Raw genomic sequence first — 15,934 nt, 5'->3', positions numbered from 1 at the left:
GACACAGAGAGGTTTTTGTTTGTCCATGCAGTCAGGATTATAGCTGGAGCTCATCTTTTACACTTTTTCCTTGATTTTTTTCCCTAATGTTTACATTTGAAAACTTTCACCAGCCAGTTAGCAGAGTCAGCAGGAGGAGATCTTTCTCAAAGCTGTACATAATCATTCTTGTCCAATATTAATCACAAAGGTATAGGCGATATTTTCAAATAACTTAAATAGTATAAGTTAGCATAAATTTTGCTGAGCTGAGAGTGAGGTGTCTGGAGAGGTCTGCGCCTCACAAAAACATGATAGCCAAGCTATCATAAACTTCCTACCCTGCTTTGCTCTTTTGTATAAAGAAATTCTCTGTGTTGCCCAGTGGCTGTGCATTCTGTTCACTCATTTCTATGTCCAGTCACATATATACACTTAGTAATTTATGTTATATGGACATTTTTTGGGACACTGTGGTAAATCACTGCTCCTGGGTTGTCATCTTTTATTATTTGAAGAGAATTAATAAAAGAAACTTCACCCTCAAAGTGACCATTTGCATTTCAATTACTCACCCTGTGTTGTATTAAATTGTTTTCCTTGCATGCCTCCATGGTGAACAGAGAATCTAAAAAGTCTAACATTTTTCAATAATTGAAATAAACAGGGACCACGTTTAACAACAGCAAAACTATATTCATATATCCATCTGCATTGCAGTTCTGGGAAAGTCAAAACACATTCTGGATCACAAATCGTTACACACTTTGTACTGCTCTCTACTTTTACCATATTTAAGTTACTGTGTAGAGGTCTGGGGAAAAACCTACAAAATCACCCTACTGCCATTATGCAGATTACAAAAAAGAGTCATATGGACAATAAAGAATGTAGGGTAACGCTTTATATTAAGGTACTGTAATAAGTGCTAATTAATGCTTAATAAGCACAAATTAACAGTTAATGAGCACTTATAGATAGATAGATAGATAGATAGATAGATAGATAGATAGATAGATAGATACTTTTTATTGCAGACTCTAGGTCCAGTTAAGAACAAATACAAAGAGACAGAGAAGGAAAAAAAAAACAAAAAAACCCCAAAACAAAACAAAAAAAACAGTACAAACCGCAATAACATCAACGACAATGACAACAACAACAACACCAACAATGACAACAACAACAACAACATACTTATACCAGTGTTTCTAGAGCAGTGACGTGTAATGTGTGGCACTAAATGCAATGTTCGTCACTTCCAAAACAATCTGATTTTCTGAGTTATTCAGACGGCAGATGAACTTAAACATGATGTTTCTTAAGACAGATTGGAGAGTGTTGACTCGAGCAGTCACAAACATTTCGGTGGCGCTGGTCCATCTGGGTCGTTTTAACAAAATTCTCATTGTATGCCACTTGCAGTCTCCGAAGGCTCGCTTTTTTATAATTTGACCACAGATGTGCAGTGTATAGCGGTGTGCAATAAGCTTTAAACAGAGTCAGCTTCACACCATCAGAGCAACAGCCGAACTTCCGTATCAGTACATTTGCTTGCACATATAACATGAGAGACTGACACAGAATGTCCTCATCATCAGTCAGTGTGTCTGTGATCACATGACCAAGATATTTCACCTGACTACAGGTTTTTAAAACATGACCTGACAGCTTAAAGTCAGGGAAAACCATATGTTTATTCTCATTTGTTCTGGAGATCATAATAACACTCTTTACATCATTATATTTTATGTCATGTTGCTCTCCATACAAGAAACACACATTTAGGAGCTGCTGCAGACCAGCTGAGCTCGGACTCAGTAGCACACAGTCATCTGCGTACATGAGATGGTTCACCACTGTACTGCCAAACATACAGCCAGTTTTACACATTTTTAACCCTTTTGACAAACTATTCATATAAAAATTAAATAAAATAGGAGATAGAATGCTCCCCTGTCTGTCTCCATTACTGACTTGAAAGGGAGCAGATACACAATTATCCCATTTCACCAGCATAGTTTGGTGAGCATACCAATAAGACAGGATTCTCACTACTGTCACCACTGTATTTTGGGACGCCTGCTTCGCTCAATTTTTTAAATAACTTCCCATGGTTCACGCGGTCAAATGCCTTGGAAGCATCTAAAAAACATATAAACATGGATGAGTTTTTTCTTTTGTAGTTACTCAACAATTCTTTTAAAACATAAATACACATATCCGTACTGTGCTTAGATTTGAAGCCAAATTGATTTTCTGCAGAGATAATTAATGCAGTGACTCTTTCAAGAAGAGTCTGAGCTGCATACTTTTCCTGATTTATCCTTGACAACAGGGACCAGCAGCACTGTCATCATAGAGTCTGGAAGACAGCCATGGACCATGAAGGCAGTGAAGCACAGGGCAAGCAGCGGAGCTAACCTTGAGCTGGCAAATTTGAGATGTTCAGCAGAGATAGAATCCATACCTGTAGATTTATTGACTGATAGGTTACTGATCACTTGATACACCTCATGGGTCTTAATTGTACTCACACCTTCAACATTATCTACTTGATAGCATTCAGTCGGGACACAATTAAATAGTTTAGTATAATGCTGTTGCCAGAGTGCAGCAATAGCATTTGCATCAGAGACTCCATCTACTGTACATGGTAAGGATGGTTTGCAATTATTAACACACTTTACCTTTTTCCAGAAAGCTTTGCTGTTTTTATCTAAAAGTTTCTTGGCCATGGAGTCAGCCCTCAAAGTTTGCTCGTTTTTACTGATGTAACATATGGCATATTTATACACTGCCTGGCCAAAAAAAAAGTCGCCACCTGGATTTAACTAAGCAAATAGGTATGAGCCTCCTATTGGATAATTACTGCATGGGCGATTATCTTTCAGCTGGCAACAAGTTATTTAACCCCAACTGGTGCAATGAGTTGCTTCTCATTTCCTAAACAACCATGTCGAAAGACACATCCCGTGGTCGTGGAAAAGATGTTAGTCTGTTTGAGAAGGGTCAAATCATTGGCATGCATCAAGCAGAGAAAACATCTAAGGAGATTGCAGAAACTACTAAAATTGAGTTAAGAACTGTCCAACGCATTATTAAAAACTGGAAGGATAGTGGGGACCCATCGTCTTTGAGGAAGAAATGTGGCCGGAAAAAAATCCTCAATGATCGTGATCGGCGATCACTTAAACGTTTGGTGAGATCAAATCGAAGAAAAACAACAGTAGAACTCAGGGCTATGTTTAATAGTGAAAGTAAGAGCATTTCCACACACACAATGCGAAGGGAACTCAAGGGATTGGGACTGAACAGCTGTGTAGCCTTAAGAAAACCACTAATCAGTGAGGCTAACCGAAAAAAAGGCTTCAATTTCCTAGGGAGCATAAAGATTGGACTCTGGAGCAATGGAAGAAGGTCATGTGGTCTGATGAGTCCAGATTTACCCTGTTCCAGAGTGATGGGCGCATCAGGGTAAGAAGAGAGGCAGATGAAGTGATGCACCCATCATGCCTAGTGCCTACTGTACAAGCCTGTGGGAGCAGTGTTATGATCTGGGGTTGCTGCAGTTGGTCAGGTCTAGGTTCAGCAACAGTATGTGCTCAAAGAATGAGGTCAGCTGACTACCTGAATATACTGAATGACCAGGTTATTCCATCAATGGATTTTTTCTTCCCTGATGGCACGGGCATATTCCAAGATGACAATGCCAGGATTCATCGGGCTCAAATTGTGAAAGACTGGTTCAGGGAGCATGAGACATCATTTTCACACATGGATTGGCCACCACAGAGTCCAGACCTTAACCCCATTGAGAATCTTTGGGATGTGCTGGAGAAGGCTTTGCGCAGCGGTCAGACTCTACCATCATCAATGCAAGATCTTGGTGCAACACTGGATGGAAATAAATCTTGTGACATTGCAGAAGCTTATCGAAACAATGCCACAGCGAATGTGTGCCGTAATCAAAGCTAAAGGCGGTCCAACGAAATATTAGAGTGTATGACCTTTTTTTTTGGTGGTGACTTTTTTTTTGGCCAGGCAGTGTATTTTGCGTTTGTATGCTTCTTGTATTCATAGATAGGTCCCTGTCTTGGTTTACCAGCCATTGCCCAAGATTTAGTAGCTTCACAGGCTTCCGTATAGAATTCAGCCACATACGTGTTCCAGCCAGGTCTAGCTTTCCCCTTCTTTTTTAAGAAGAGGCTCACTGGCTTTAAGTAGAGCTGTTACAATCTCAATGTACACTGCAGAGATATCCGTTTTATGTTTAATGTTAGAACAGTTAGTATTTTTACAGATGAGTGCCTCTCTTGGCAGATATATGTTGCTCAACAGTTGATCAGTGTGAGTAAAATAGGAAGCAATGTCTTTCTCTAAAAGAGAGGGCCAGTCCACATGATCTGGAATAAAACTGTTTGCACATTTTACAGTGTCAGGTATGTTATCCCATCAAAGAACCATCTTTACAGGAATGTGATCTGAGGTAGATGCATTATATAAAATTTCCATATGTGCCAAAGAAGTGTGAGCATCAGCTATTGAGAGACAATGATCTAACCAGGATGTGGTGTGCCATGCCTCACTTATATATGTGTAGCTTTCAGATGGCAACAGCTCCCTGCTGGACAGTATTAGATTATTATCTCTACAGAGATGATTCGGGTGGTTAGCAAATACTGATCTGCTGTCTGAAATATCTGCATTCATATCCCCGACAATAAAGACACTAGTAAATTGCTCATTTATTAAGAAAGAACTAATAAACGCCAGCTTATTCATATAGTCTTCTTCATTATTCTGGCATTCATATGGGGTATAAATATTTAAAATTACAAATTCCTTATCAAGCTGTGTCAAGTGTATGGCAATACACCAGTCCACACCAAGCCTGATGACATTCACCACTGAGTCCAGTTTCTTGTTCCACAGAATTGCCACACCTCCTGGTATTCTGCCCCTTTTTATGCCCATGCTGAGGTCAGTGGTGGACTCACCAACACCATGGAAATTGTCATTAATTGAGTTTAGCCCTTTTAGATCCTGCTTAGCTAGAAAAGTTTCCTGTAAGCACAGAATGTCACAGTGCTCCAACAACTGACCCAGAACAATGCGCTTTATCCTCTGCATTCTGACCCAAGCGCAGGCCACGGCAGTTGTAAGACAGGACACTTATCTCCATAGCAACATCAGACTTGGGCTGTCATGCCAGTAGCGGGCACATTTAAAACCCCAGCGGATAAACCGACAGCGTTAACATTAGCGCCAATAAATCCGGCTTTACGAGGTTCATAAAAGCGCCGTACATACGCTCCCTCCGGCCAGATCTCCGGGTTATACATGTCACCTACATCCTTGCATTCAGCGGATATTTTGAATGAAGTGTATCTGCTATTCATGGTGACAATTCTTTGACATGACACCTCACGACAGAGTTTCTCCTCAAGATGAGCACGCAGAGTTTCAGCGACTATTTCTGGAGAGAACTTAGTGGCAAAAACTTTGATCCCTCCAGCTGCTCCAGTGCCCACAATAGTTTTACCAGCTTTCTTCTGCCCCGTTGTCGATTTACCGGTGTATAATCCCTGTCTAGCATCGGCCGACTCTGTGCGCTTCCGTTGCCCTCGTTTCACTACTTGGCTCCACTTTGGAGACCCAGGTGAAGGCATCATTACACCCGAGGCAGCTGCTGGTGTAGCCCTCTCCACGGTTAGAAGTGGCAGTCCCTGTGGATCTCCTTCTCGGTGTTCATCTCTTGGCGCTTCGGTCCCCCCCGCCGAGCCGTCAGCACCGCTGGCAGCCGCTGGCAGCCGCTGCGCTAGTGGGCCCTGCGGCGCTAGCATTCGGATGGTATAAGATGCTTATTAACATTAATAAGTCTAGACTAAGTGTTTATTACAGCATAACTGACTGAGTTATAATTGCTTTTAGGAACATTATAAGCACTTAGAAATAGATAGAAACTTTGGTAACGGTTTATAAACCTATACTAAATATTAATAAGATGTCTATTTACATTAATTATAATTATATAATAATTTATATGGGTTAATTATATAATAATAACCACGGTTTATAAGACACTAGAAGACCCTATAAGATTAAATTAATAAGGTGTTTATTAACATTAATGAGACTATAAGAAGTTAATATAAATGCCAAATTGTGGTTAATAAATGCTTAATTATGCACTTATTAATAGTAAATAATGATTCTTTGCAGCTACTGGATCTAAAGTGGGAACAGTGTCATATAAAGGTTAATAAACTATTAATATGCACTTCTTATCTGCTCATAATGCATCTTTGCAGCTACTGGATCTAAAGTGGGAACAGTGTTGTATAAAGGTTAAAAAATGTATTAATATGCACTTACTAACAGCTCATGATGCATCGTTGCAGCTGCTGGATCTAAAGTGGGAACAGTGTGTTGTTGAGATTCATAAACTCTTTATTATGCACTCACTGAAGATAATAATTCTGTTAATTATGCACCTATTGCAACATCCAGATATCAATCATTATTTCAACATTAAAGAATTCTGATGTGTTCTTTTCACTCTAGTATGTTATTATTTTCTTTAGCAAAGGATCATGGGAATCTAATTTCCTCAAAATGGCATGCTAAGACAAACTAGTTATTTGAACGTAAAAATGTGAGCAGATTGATTCAGCATTAGCTGCTTTATTCTGAGAATTCAGCCTACCAATGGTGGTGAAAACACAACATAAGGACATATTTCCTTTTCATATTGATTTTTAATGCAACCGCTATTGTCAAAAACAGGAAAAAAGGATTGGAAACCCTAAGGTACCCTAAGATTGGAAACCCCTAGTTGAGTTAAAAAAAAAAGACAGATCTGAGTTCATATGGCTTTTTCAAAAGCTTTGTTACTTAGATTGGCTGTTTGTGAATACAGTGTTCTACAAAGCTCGCTGTAACCCGTCAGTTTTCTGAAAGTGAGTGACAAAAGTCTTAACATCGGCCAGGCCAAAGGTGGCCAGGTCAGTGATGTCTTCAGGCCAGTTGCTTAGGTCAAACATGGTGGCAGCGGCCTTCAAGACACCCTCATCAAGGTTGTCAAACCACGTGGTGAGGTTGTCACAGAAGCCATTGAGTAGTTTATCTTTCACTTTTTGGAAGTCATCATCATCCACTTGTTTCCTGTTGGGTTTTACACCAGAGAAGGTGTTTCCAGGAAAAGGTCCCACTTCATCCAGGAGCTGCTTCAGATGCTGACCTGGGACTGTCTGAAATACAGAAGAAAAAAACTTTCACTGTCACGATTGCTAAACATACACCGTAGCATATTAATTCCTCTCTAGGGAGTTCATTTTGTTTACCTGCATGGCTACAAGAGCCAGGGTCGTCTTCTGCAGACACCATCTGCAATGTCAGCCCATCCCTCTGAAAGAGAAGATTCAGTATTAAACCCATAAACACATTTAATCTAACTTCCCTTGTTTTTAATCCACAGCCTAGTACTGAATTACTCTCACAATGGTTTCACAAGAGTGATAATAAAACACACACTGAGCCTGATACAAATTTCAATAGCAAAAATGTATGAAATACTCCTTTAACCTTACTGATGGAGAGGAATTTATTTATTTAGTGAACGCAAGTCCTTCAGCCAAACAGTTGCCGTCTGATCTGCTGTATGGAGGGTGACTAAGCCTCCTTCAAGTCTTTGTAGAGGGCAAGCTTCAGTGATGTGTTGCATTGTTTGCTCCTCTCCACAAGCACAAAGTGAGCATGAGCTGCTGCCCCACTTGTGAAGGCTGGCCAGGCAGGGGCCATGTCCAGTCCTGAATCTGTTTAGGGTTGACCACTGTCTCCTTGGGAGGTTGGTGCCAGGGACCAGCAATATTCTGCTGAGGAGTATGCCAGGGCCAGCGCTGAGGTGCGCAGTGTGGGGGCTTCTGCCCCCATTTTGAGCCAGCAAGCTTGCAGAGCAGGTTATTTCTGGACTTCACCTTAACTGCCGTCCCTTTACGATGTTCCTTGAAGGACAGGGTCCTGTCAAGGGTCACTCCAAGGTAAGTTGGAGTGGGGGTGTGCCTCAGTTTAAGTCCGCTTAGGTGGATGTTCAGTTCTCTGGCAGCTTCAGCGTTGTGGAGGTGGAACACACTGGAGACTGTTTTTGCTGGGCTTGGTTTTAGGTGCCAGGTTTTGCAGTACTGGTCGAGTTTGGCGAGGTCCTCATTGAGCACACACTCAAGTGAACCAAAGTCTGGTGCTTGGAAGGCCAGACAGATGTCATCTGCATAGATAAATGTGCAGGATTTGGTGATGGGTGATGTCGTTTGTGTATAGATTAAACAGGGTTGGTGCTAGAACTGACCCTTGCGGGAGCCCATTCTTCTGTGTTCTCCAAGCGCTCTTGTTCTGTCCGAGGTGAACTCTGAACCTCCGGTTGGAGAGCAGAGTTTTGATGGTTTCTGTCGCCCAGGCAGGGAGTGCTTTTGTGAGTTTCAGAAGGAGGCCTTTATGCCATACAGTATCATAGGCGGCGGTGAGGTCAAGAAACACTGTCCCTGTTTTTGACTTAATCTGGAAGCCATTTTCGATGAAGGTGGTTTGGGCCAGTACTTGCTCTCCTGTGCTGCGGTTCTTGCGGAAACCTGCGTGATCCACACATAGAATCTCTTCTACTCCTGGAGATATACGTTGCAGTATAAGGCGTTCCAGGATTTTGAACGGGACGCAGAGTAGGGAGATTGGTCGGTAGCTTCCTGGTAGTTTGAGGTCTTTGCCAGTTTTTGGTATGGCAATGACTTTTGCTGTCCGCCATGTCTTTGGAATGGATTTCATCTGTATGGTCCTGGTGTAAAATTGGGTCAGCCAGGTTAGGGCTTGGGGGCCCAGATGTTTCATGAACTCTGGAGAAATGTTGTCATATCCTGCTGCCTTTCCACATTTCAGGCCTTGTAGGACTTTCTCCAGTTCAGCCACCTCAAAGGGCTCAGGGTTTCTTTCCTCTCCAGGTGTTCTCCGAAGTGTCTTTAGTTCGGTTGTTACTGCTCTTCTGGTCTGTTTGTCTTGGGCTGCTTGTGCAATGGTCACCAGGTGGGATGCAACTTGACTGGGTGTGACAGATGGTCGGCTTTGGGCGGGGGGTTTCTGTGCAGCTCCTAGGCAGCGGATGAGGCTCCAACACTTCCTGCTAGAGTGGGTGAAGTTCAGCTCAGCTACTGTCTCCTCCCATTTTTTCCGCCTGGCTGTAGATAGTGATTCAATGAGGTGGTCTGCCATCTCAGGGTCCCCTGATGTTCTGTAGGCTTGCAGGAGGGCAGCGCTTTCTCCGTCCAGGCACGGGACATAGAGGGGGCGGTAGCCTCATGGGATTGCTGTGTGGGAGGCTTTGTAGACAGCGCTGCAGAAGCGGTTGTATGCTTCATCTACAGTGATGGTGTGGAGTGGGATGGTAACACCACTCCGATCTAAGGTTTCACTGTATTTCTTCCAGTTGGCTTTGCGGAAGTTCCAGTGCATCTTCCTTGGGCTGTTTATGACTGGGAGTTGTAGGCCAATGTGTAGGAGTGAGGGGCGGTGTTGGCTGTGTGGGAAATCTTCCAGAATGAGGATCTGTGGAGGGTAGGAGGTTCCATTAAAGCAGCTGACCCAGCAAAGGTCAGGAGAATAATCCTTGTTCCATCTGGCTGAATGAAACATTCCTCTTTGTCTGGGGTCGTGTATCAGGCCAAGATCATTTCTGGATGCCCATTCTGAAAGTGCCTCCCCATCACTATCCGCTGCTGGGTATCCCCAGTCAGGGTGATGGCTGTTAAAGTCCCCCACATAGATGGCAGGGTGGGGTAGGGTGGGTAGGACTTGCAGATCCCATTTGGCACTAGGTGGCTTGTACACATTGGCTATGTGGAAACCACCAATGGTTATGGTATCCGAGAAAGTTGTTGTGGTCAGATGGTTTGCTTCAGCTATGTCAGAGCGCACATAGGTGGCACATCCATGCTTGGTATGGGGAGCGTAGCAAAGGAGGTCGAAGCCATTGATGGTGTACCGGCCTGCTTCCTCTGTACCAATGTGTGTCTCTTGGAGGCATATAACGTAAGTGGAGTGTTTGTGGGCGAGGAGTTTTATGAGCCTTCGCTTGGCTGTGGAAAGGCCTTCAACATTAAGTTGTAGTTGTGTTAAGAGGGCAGGTCCTACAGCTATGTGCTCTTGAGGCTGGTCGTTGTTGCTGCTTTCGGCTTTGGGACTGTGACTAGGATTCTTTGGGAAAGAATTTAGTCTGCTGGAAGGATCATTGGCTTCCCCAGGTGAGCCTGGGTACTGACGGGGAGCGCGGCGAGAACGCTGATCCATTGCCCCCATGGAGAGGAATGAAGTCAGGCTATGGCGTTAGCAAATCAGCAGGAGTTAGTATGAACATGACGCAGCCTATATCCATTAGCCTGCTCAACATAATACAACACACAACATCGATGCTCCTAACACATTCACTCTGCTCATCTTGCTTCACACATTTACTGTCACTCTTGTATCTCAACCATATGCATCTTCACACACATTTAACTCACTTTAACTCACGCAGAACGTCATTAGCGATGCACTTAGCTACCGAAGCTATTTCTAGCAGCACCCTCCAAGAGCTGCGACACACACACACACGCATGCACGCACGTAGGCTAAAGTTGCTAGCCTAATTATTACTGACTGAATGAACTGAGTACACCTCTTCTGATTAACTGTAACGTTACCGTCATTATCATGAACATCCAAATTTAGAACACACAGTCACATTTTACAACTTTGTAAGGCCATCATGTACATGATTAGCTGAGTTGTTAGTGTTAAGTTTAAGTTTAAGTTTATTTACTTTATTAATCCCCCTGAGGGGAAATTCAATGTTTTCACACTTGCTTGTCAATTACACACAGGTCCGAAAGACACACATGCACAAACATGACCTATACATGCACAAAGTGGAGAGATGTCAGAGTGAGGGGCTGCCCTTGGTCAGGCGCCCCGAGCGGTTGGGTGGTTTGGTGCCTTGCTCAAGGGCACCTCGGCAGTGCCCAGGAGGTGAACTGGCACCTCTCCAGCCACCAGTCCATGCTCCATATTTGGTCCGGACGGGGACTCGAACAGGCGGCCCTCTGGTTCCCAACCCAAGTCCCTATGGACTGAGCTACTGCCGCCCTTTCTTAGCTATCGCAAAGAACTAGAACTAGCTAAAAATCAACAAGCTTATGTTAGCCTATAGCCTACTTTAACAAACTAACTTACCACAGGGGCAGAAACAGATGAAACATCGTCTTCGGAGTCCCGACGCCAAGTGTCACATCCTACTCCACTGGAGCGGCACTGGAGGAGCTTGCATCAGTTTTTTCAACCATCTCAGCATTGCTAAGTTCTGTGCTCTGATGTGGAGTGACGAGCATAGCTGGCGAGTGGCACCCAGCTTGACCGTCATGCAGCGAGTTGAGTTCCGTATGTGTGCATGCGTGCGCATGTGGAGCCAGATCAGGTGCAGCAAAAGCCACTGTATTTTTGCTGTTCATAAGTTTTTATTGAAATTATTCAAGCGACAAAAGCGACATTCAGATACACAGATGTAATGACGTTGTAAATAACACCCATTTCGATATTGCTTTGACTTTTTTTTTGCTGACGTCGGGACACCGTTAGTTTCGAGCCCTGAGAGCATATTAATAATTTATTAACCTTTATACGACACTGTTCCCACTTTAAAGCCAGTAGCTGCAAAGGATCATTGTTAACTATTAATAACACCTTATTAATTTAATTTGATAGGGTCTTATAGTGTCTTATAAACCAGTAATAAATGTGGTTATTGTTCTATAATTAATAGATATATTAATATTAACCGCTCATCCTCTTGAGGGTCGCGGGGGGGCTGGAGCCTATCCCAGCTGACATCGGGCGAGAGACAGGGTACACCCTGAACAGTTCGCCAGACTATCACAGGGCTGACACATAGAGACAAACAACCATTCACGCTCACATTCACACCTGCGGACAGTTTAGAGTTATCAATTAACCTAGTCCCCAATCTGCATGTCTTTGGACTGTGGGAGGAAGCCGGAGTGCCCGGAGAGAACCCACGCTGACACGGGGAGAACATGCAAACTCCGCACAGAAGGGCTCCCACACGAACCGGCAACCCTCTTGCTGTGAGGCGACAGTGCTAACCACCACACCACCGTGCCGCCCTAATTAATATATTATTTCTAGTAATTGATGTAAATAGACATCTTATTAATTAATATTTAGGATAGCTTTATAAACTGTTATCAAGTTTCTATTAAGTGCTTAATATGCTCCTATATGCAATAATAACTGTTAATTATGCTATAATTAACACATATAGTCTTAATAATGGTAATAAACACCTTGTTCTGTCTTATAAGTGCTCATTAGCATTAAGTGGTGCTTATTAAGCATTAATTAATGCTTATTACAGTACCTTAATATAAAGTGTTACCCAATGTAGAATACAGAGATCACACCAACGCACTGTTTTTGAAGTCGAAAACCTTTAAGTTTATAGATCTGGTCAAACTCAAAACAGCACAAGTAATGTATAAAACAATAAATAAACTACTTCCAAACAATATACAGAACATGTTCAAATAAAGAGAAAGGGTGTATAATTTGAGAGGAGAACTAACTTTTAAAAAACTCGAACTACAATGAAAAGTATGTGCATTCGAACTACAATGAAAAGTATGTGCATATCAGCCTGTGGGGTGAATTTGTGGAATGGTTTCGAGCTGGAGCTAAAACGAAGTACAAACATAAATCAGTTCAAAAAGAGGTACAAAAACACTTTTCTAGAGAGATATATGGAGGAGGATAGGTGAAATTGTTTATATTTGTGTTATATGGGGTTGTATATACCTTGGGATAGTCATTATTTTTGTATTGTTCTGGGTTGTATATAAATAGGGATAGCATTATGTTTGGATTGTTGTAAATATTGATTGTAAGTAGGGATAACTGTTTATATTTATATGAATATAATTAGGGATATCATTATATGTGGATTGCTGTAAATACTGATTGTAAATAGGGATAGTTGTTTATATTTATATGACATTGGCATGTATATAAATTAGGGATAGTGTTTATATTGGTGTTGTATTGGGTAGCACATGTGAATTATGATTATAGAGTCGGAGTTAGTAAGTGTAAACTTCTTCCTACTCCTTTTCGGACATGTAACACATTGTTTAGGTTTATTGCTTATGGTGCTTTAAGATCATTTTTGCATGTTTTTAATTTAATTTTGTTTGTTTTGTTTTGTTTGTTTGTTTTTTTTTGCACATTTTCGAAATAAAATTCATTCATTCATTTTTTCATTCATTCATCTAAGAATGCAAAAACTTTTGCAGTGTTATCCAAATGTCATTTATGGTCAGTACTTCCTACACACATGCAATTTCACAAAAACACAGTTCCGCCTACAAGCATTCTGCCTTGGCTGTGCATGAGACTGTATGTACTTATGTGTTTTAAATTGTAATGTTGTAGTAAAAGTGCATGTGCAATGCCACAAACATACTCAGACAAACATACAGCAACAACAGATTGCCTTTATCATTCACAGATCATCAACCTATTTGTGGCTGTCATCATGGATAACTTCGACTACCTGACACGTGATTGGTCCATCCTTGGCCCCCAGCACTTGGATGAGTTCAAGAAAATATGGGCAGAATATGATCCAGAGGCCACGTAAGTGTTTTTTGTTTGTTTGTTTGTTTGTTTGTTTTTGTTTTTTTGTGTGTGTGTGTGTGTGTGTGTGTGTGTGTGTATGGCCCCATTTCCTGCAGAAAAAGCCTGCTAAAACCCACAAACTTTTGGCTTTTTAATGTATTGGGAAAGATTACAGTGAGTATTCATATTGGGGTCACGGGTATTTATTGACTCCAGCTCCAAACAGCATTGATGGAAACACAACACCTGGGCAAATGCACTAATTTTAGACCCTTATCCGGTACAAAATACTGTCCATCTTTGTTCAAGCAGCATTAAACAACCTTCTTAATTAGTTAGCACTGAGTTTAAAAAAAGGAGCTAAATAACTGAGAGATATATAAAAAGAAATAAGCACCATAAAGCTTTCACTGGCCTCCATGCTGCTTTAAACTGTTCACTAACCTGTTTTCTGGCATGTCCTTGACATCGACTGTGACACACCAAAAACAAAACAAACAAACAAAAAAAAAACCCCACACACAGAAAGGCATATTGTGTACACAGCTGTGGTCTACTGGCGATGAGAGAGGAGTCTGTCACCTGTTTTTAGCAAGATTTTTCATGTTCAAAATAAGTGTGCTTATTTTGATGAAGGAGGGGTATATGTACCTGGTTCTAACAGGAGTGTTTATCTTTGAGACCTGCAGCTGCAACCATTACATTACATTACACTACAGTTATTTGGATGGGCACCTGCACGTGCTCATGCCAAGGCTTATCTTGCTTCATATGTGCATGCACAATATGCAGCAACCTCTGTGGGGACCTGTCCAGACCATATATGAGCATAATGGTACTCCTTATAGGAGCACATAACAAGGGAATGATTACCTATTCTCTTAGTTAATGTCCAGTTGCAACTGGAAGCACATCTCTCAGTAAATAATAAACATTTTCCAAGTGTTCAGCCAAACCATAGTATAAACAGTATTGTATTTTTAAAAACATATTAAGGGGAATCTGAGGGAAAAATTTATGTTCAGCAAAGATAGTTTGTTCATCCTTCATTCTGCTGTGTATAAGTCTACCTATTGTTAGACTGACAGATGAAGAAAGCTTTCAAAGGAGGGGGGGTTGTAGTGAGAGCACCACCTAGGTAAAAGGCCTTAGCACTGTGTGGCAATAATAAATGGTTTCCATGTTATGTTAAATGATGTCTTAAGTTATATTAAATCACCCTGTGGGGCACCATTCCAGAAAAGGGAAAATGATAGCCAGTTAAAGATATCAGACTCAAAAAATTCACTGAACTATCAATTTGAAATTTTGATTTATAATTAAATTAATAACAATAACCAAATGTAATAGTAAAGGAAGGATTTCGGGGTTCTTGACGCAGGAGAGGTTGACTATTCACTCACTCTTGTGCAACATTAAACAGACAGCAGGTATGATTCCAAAAAATTATATTTGTTCATAGAGTAAGTAAAGTAAAATCAAACACACAAATGTATGTGTATGTGCGAGAGAGAGAGAGAGAGAGAGAGAAGAGAGAGAGAGAGAGAGAGAGAGAGAGAGAGAGAGGTGATAATCAAAGGGCCATTTGGCCTACAAAACAAAATGGCTGACAACAGAGAACTACAAAACAGCTGAATCAAAGCTGGCTGACCTCTACAGGTCTCTAGTTTATATTTTGGTATGATAGCCCTGCCTATCTAGTAGCTTAATTATAGTTATCACTCTGTAAACAAACTTACACCCGTGTAGGCAAAACAGTACAAATGGGGTGAAAAATGAACTAATACATATCCCTGTGAATCTTGCCCCGTTGATCACTCATATCAAGACAAATATTTTTTGTATTACTAATTTTCTGAAATATTTTATTTAAATATGCACCAATTTTGTCTAGAGGCTCTGATTAGGGCCAGCATAATTTCCACCGGATCCAGGTAGCTCATCCAGAATGCAGACAGACTTGTGGCATTTCTGAGGAACTCCTGATATGCCAGGAACTGTTCATGGATACGTGTGCGAGACTCTGTCTGCAGCACTTTTTGAAATGTTTCCTGGCAAACCTCACTTTTAAAGCTCTCAATACACCTCTGGGCTTCCTCTAGGTAGTGGAGCTCCCCTGCCTGATTTTGATTCATCCATGTAAGGAAGCCGCAACTACCAGCTATTTTGTGCAAGGCGTGGAGAAATAAACTCCAGTCAGCTTCCACCTTGTGAAGATTGTCTCTACATGCATGCCTTATGAGCA

At 41.6% G+C, this 15,934-nt stretch overlaps 1 protein-coding gene across 1 annotated transcript in view; it reads left to right on the top strand.

Moving 5' to 3' along the window:
* Window positions 1-15,934, top strand: part of LOC125886092 (dihydropyridine-sensitive L-type skeletal muscle calcium channel subunit alpha-1-like) — a 542,543-nt gene that overhangs the window by 367,758 nt on the left and 158,851 nt on the right. The window contains exon 35 of the mRNA XM_049572040.1: window positions 13,580-13,707. Within this exon, the coding sequence (XP_049427997.1) occupies window positions 13,580-13,707 (128 nt within the window). The remainder of the gene's footprint in view (window positions 1-13,579; window positions 13,708-15,934) is intronic.

This window comes from Epinephelus fuscoguttatus, linkage group LG1 (genome assembly GCF_011397635.1).
Source record: "Epinephelus fuscoguttatus linkage group LG1, E.fuscoguttatus.final_Chr_v1".
Taxonomy (NCBI): Eukaryota; Metazoa; Chordata; class Actinopteri; order Perciformes; family Serranidae; genus Epinephelus; species Epinephelus fuscoguttatus.
This window is presented reverse-complemented; position numbering and strand designations above follow the sequence as displayed.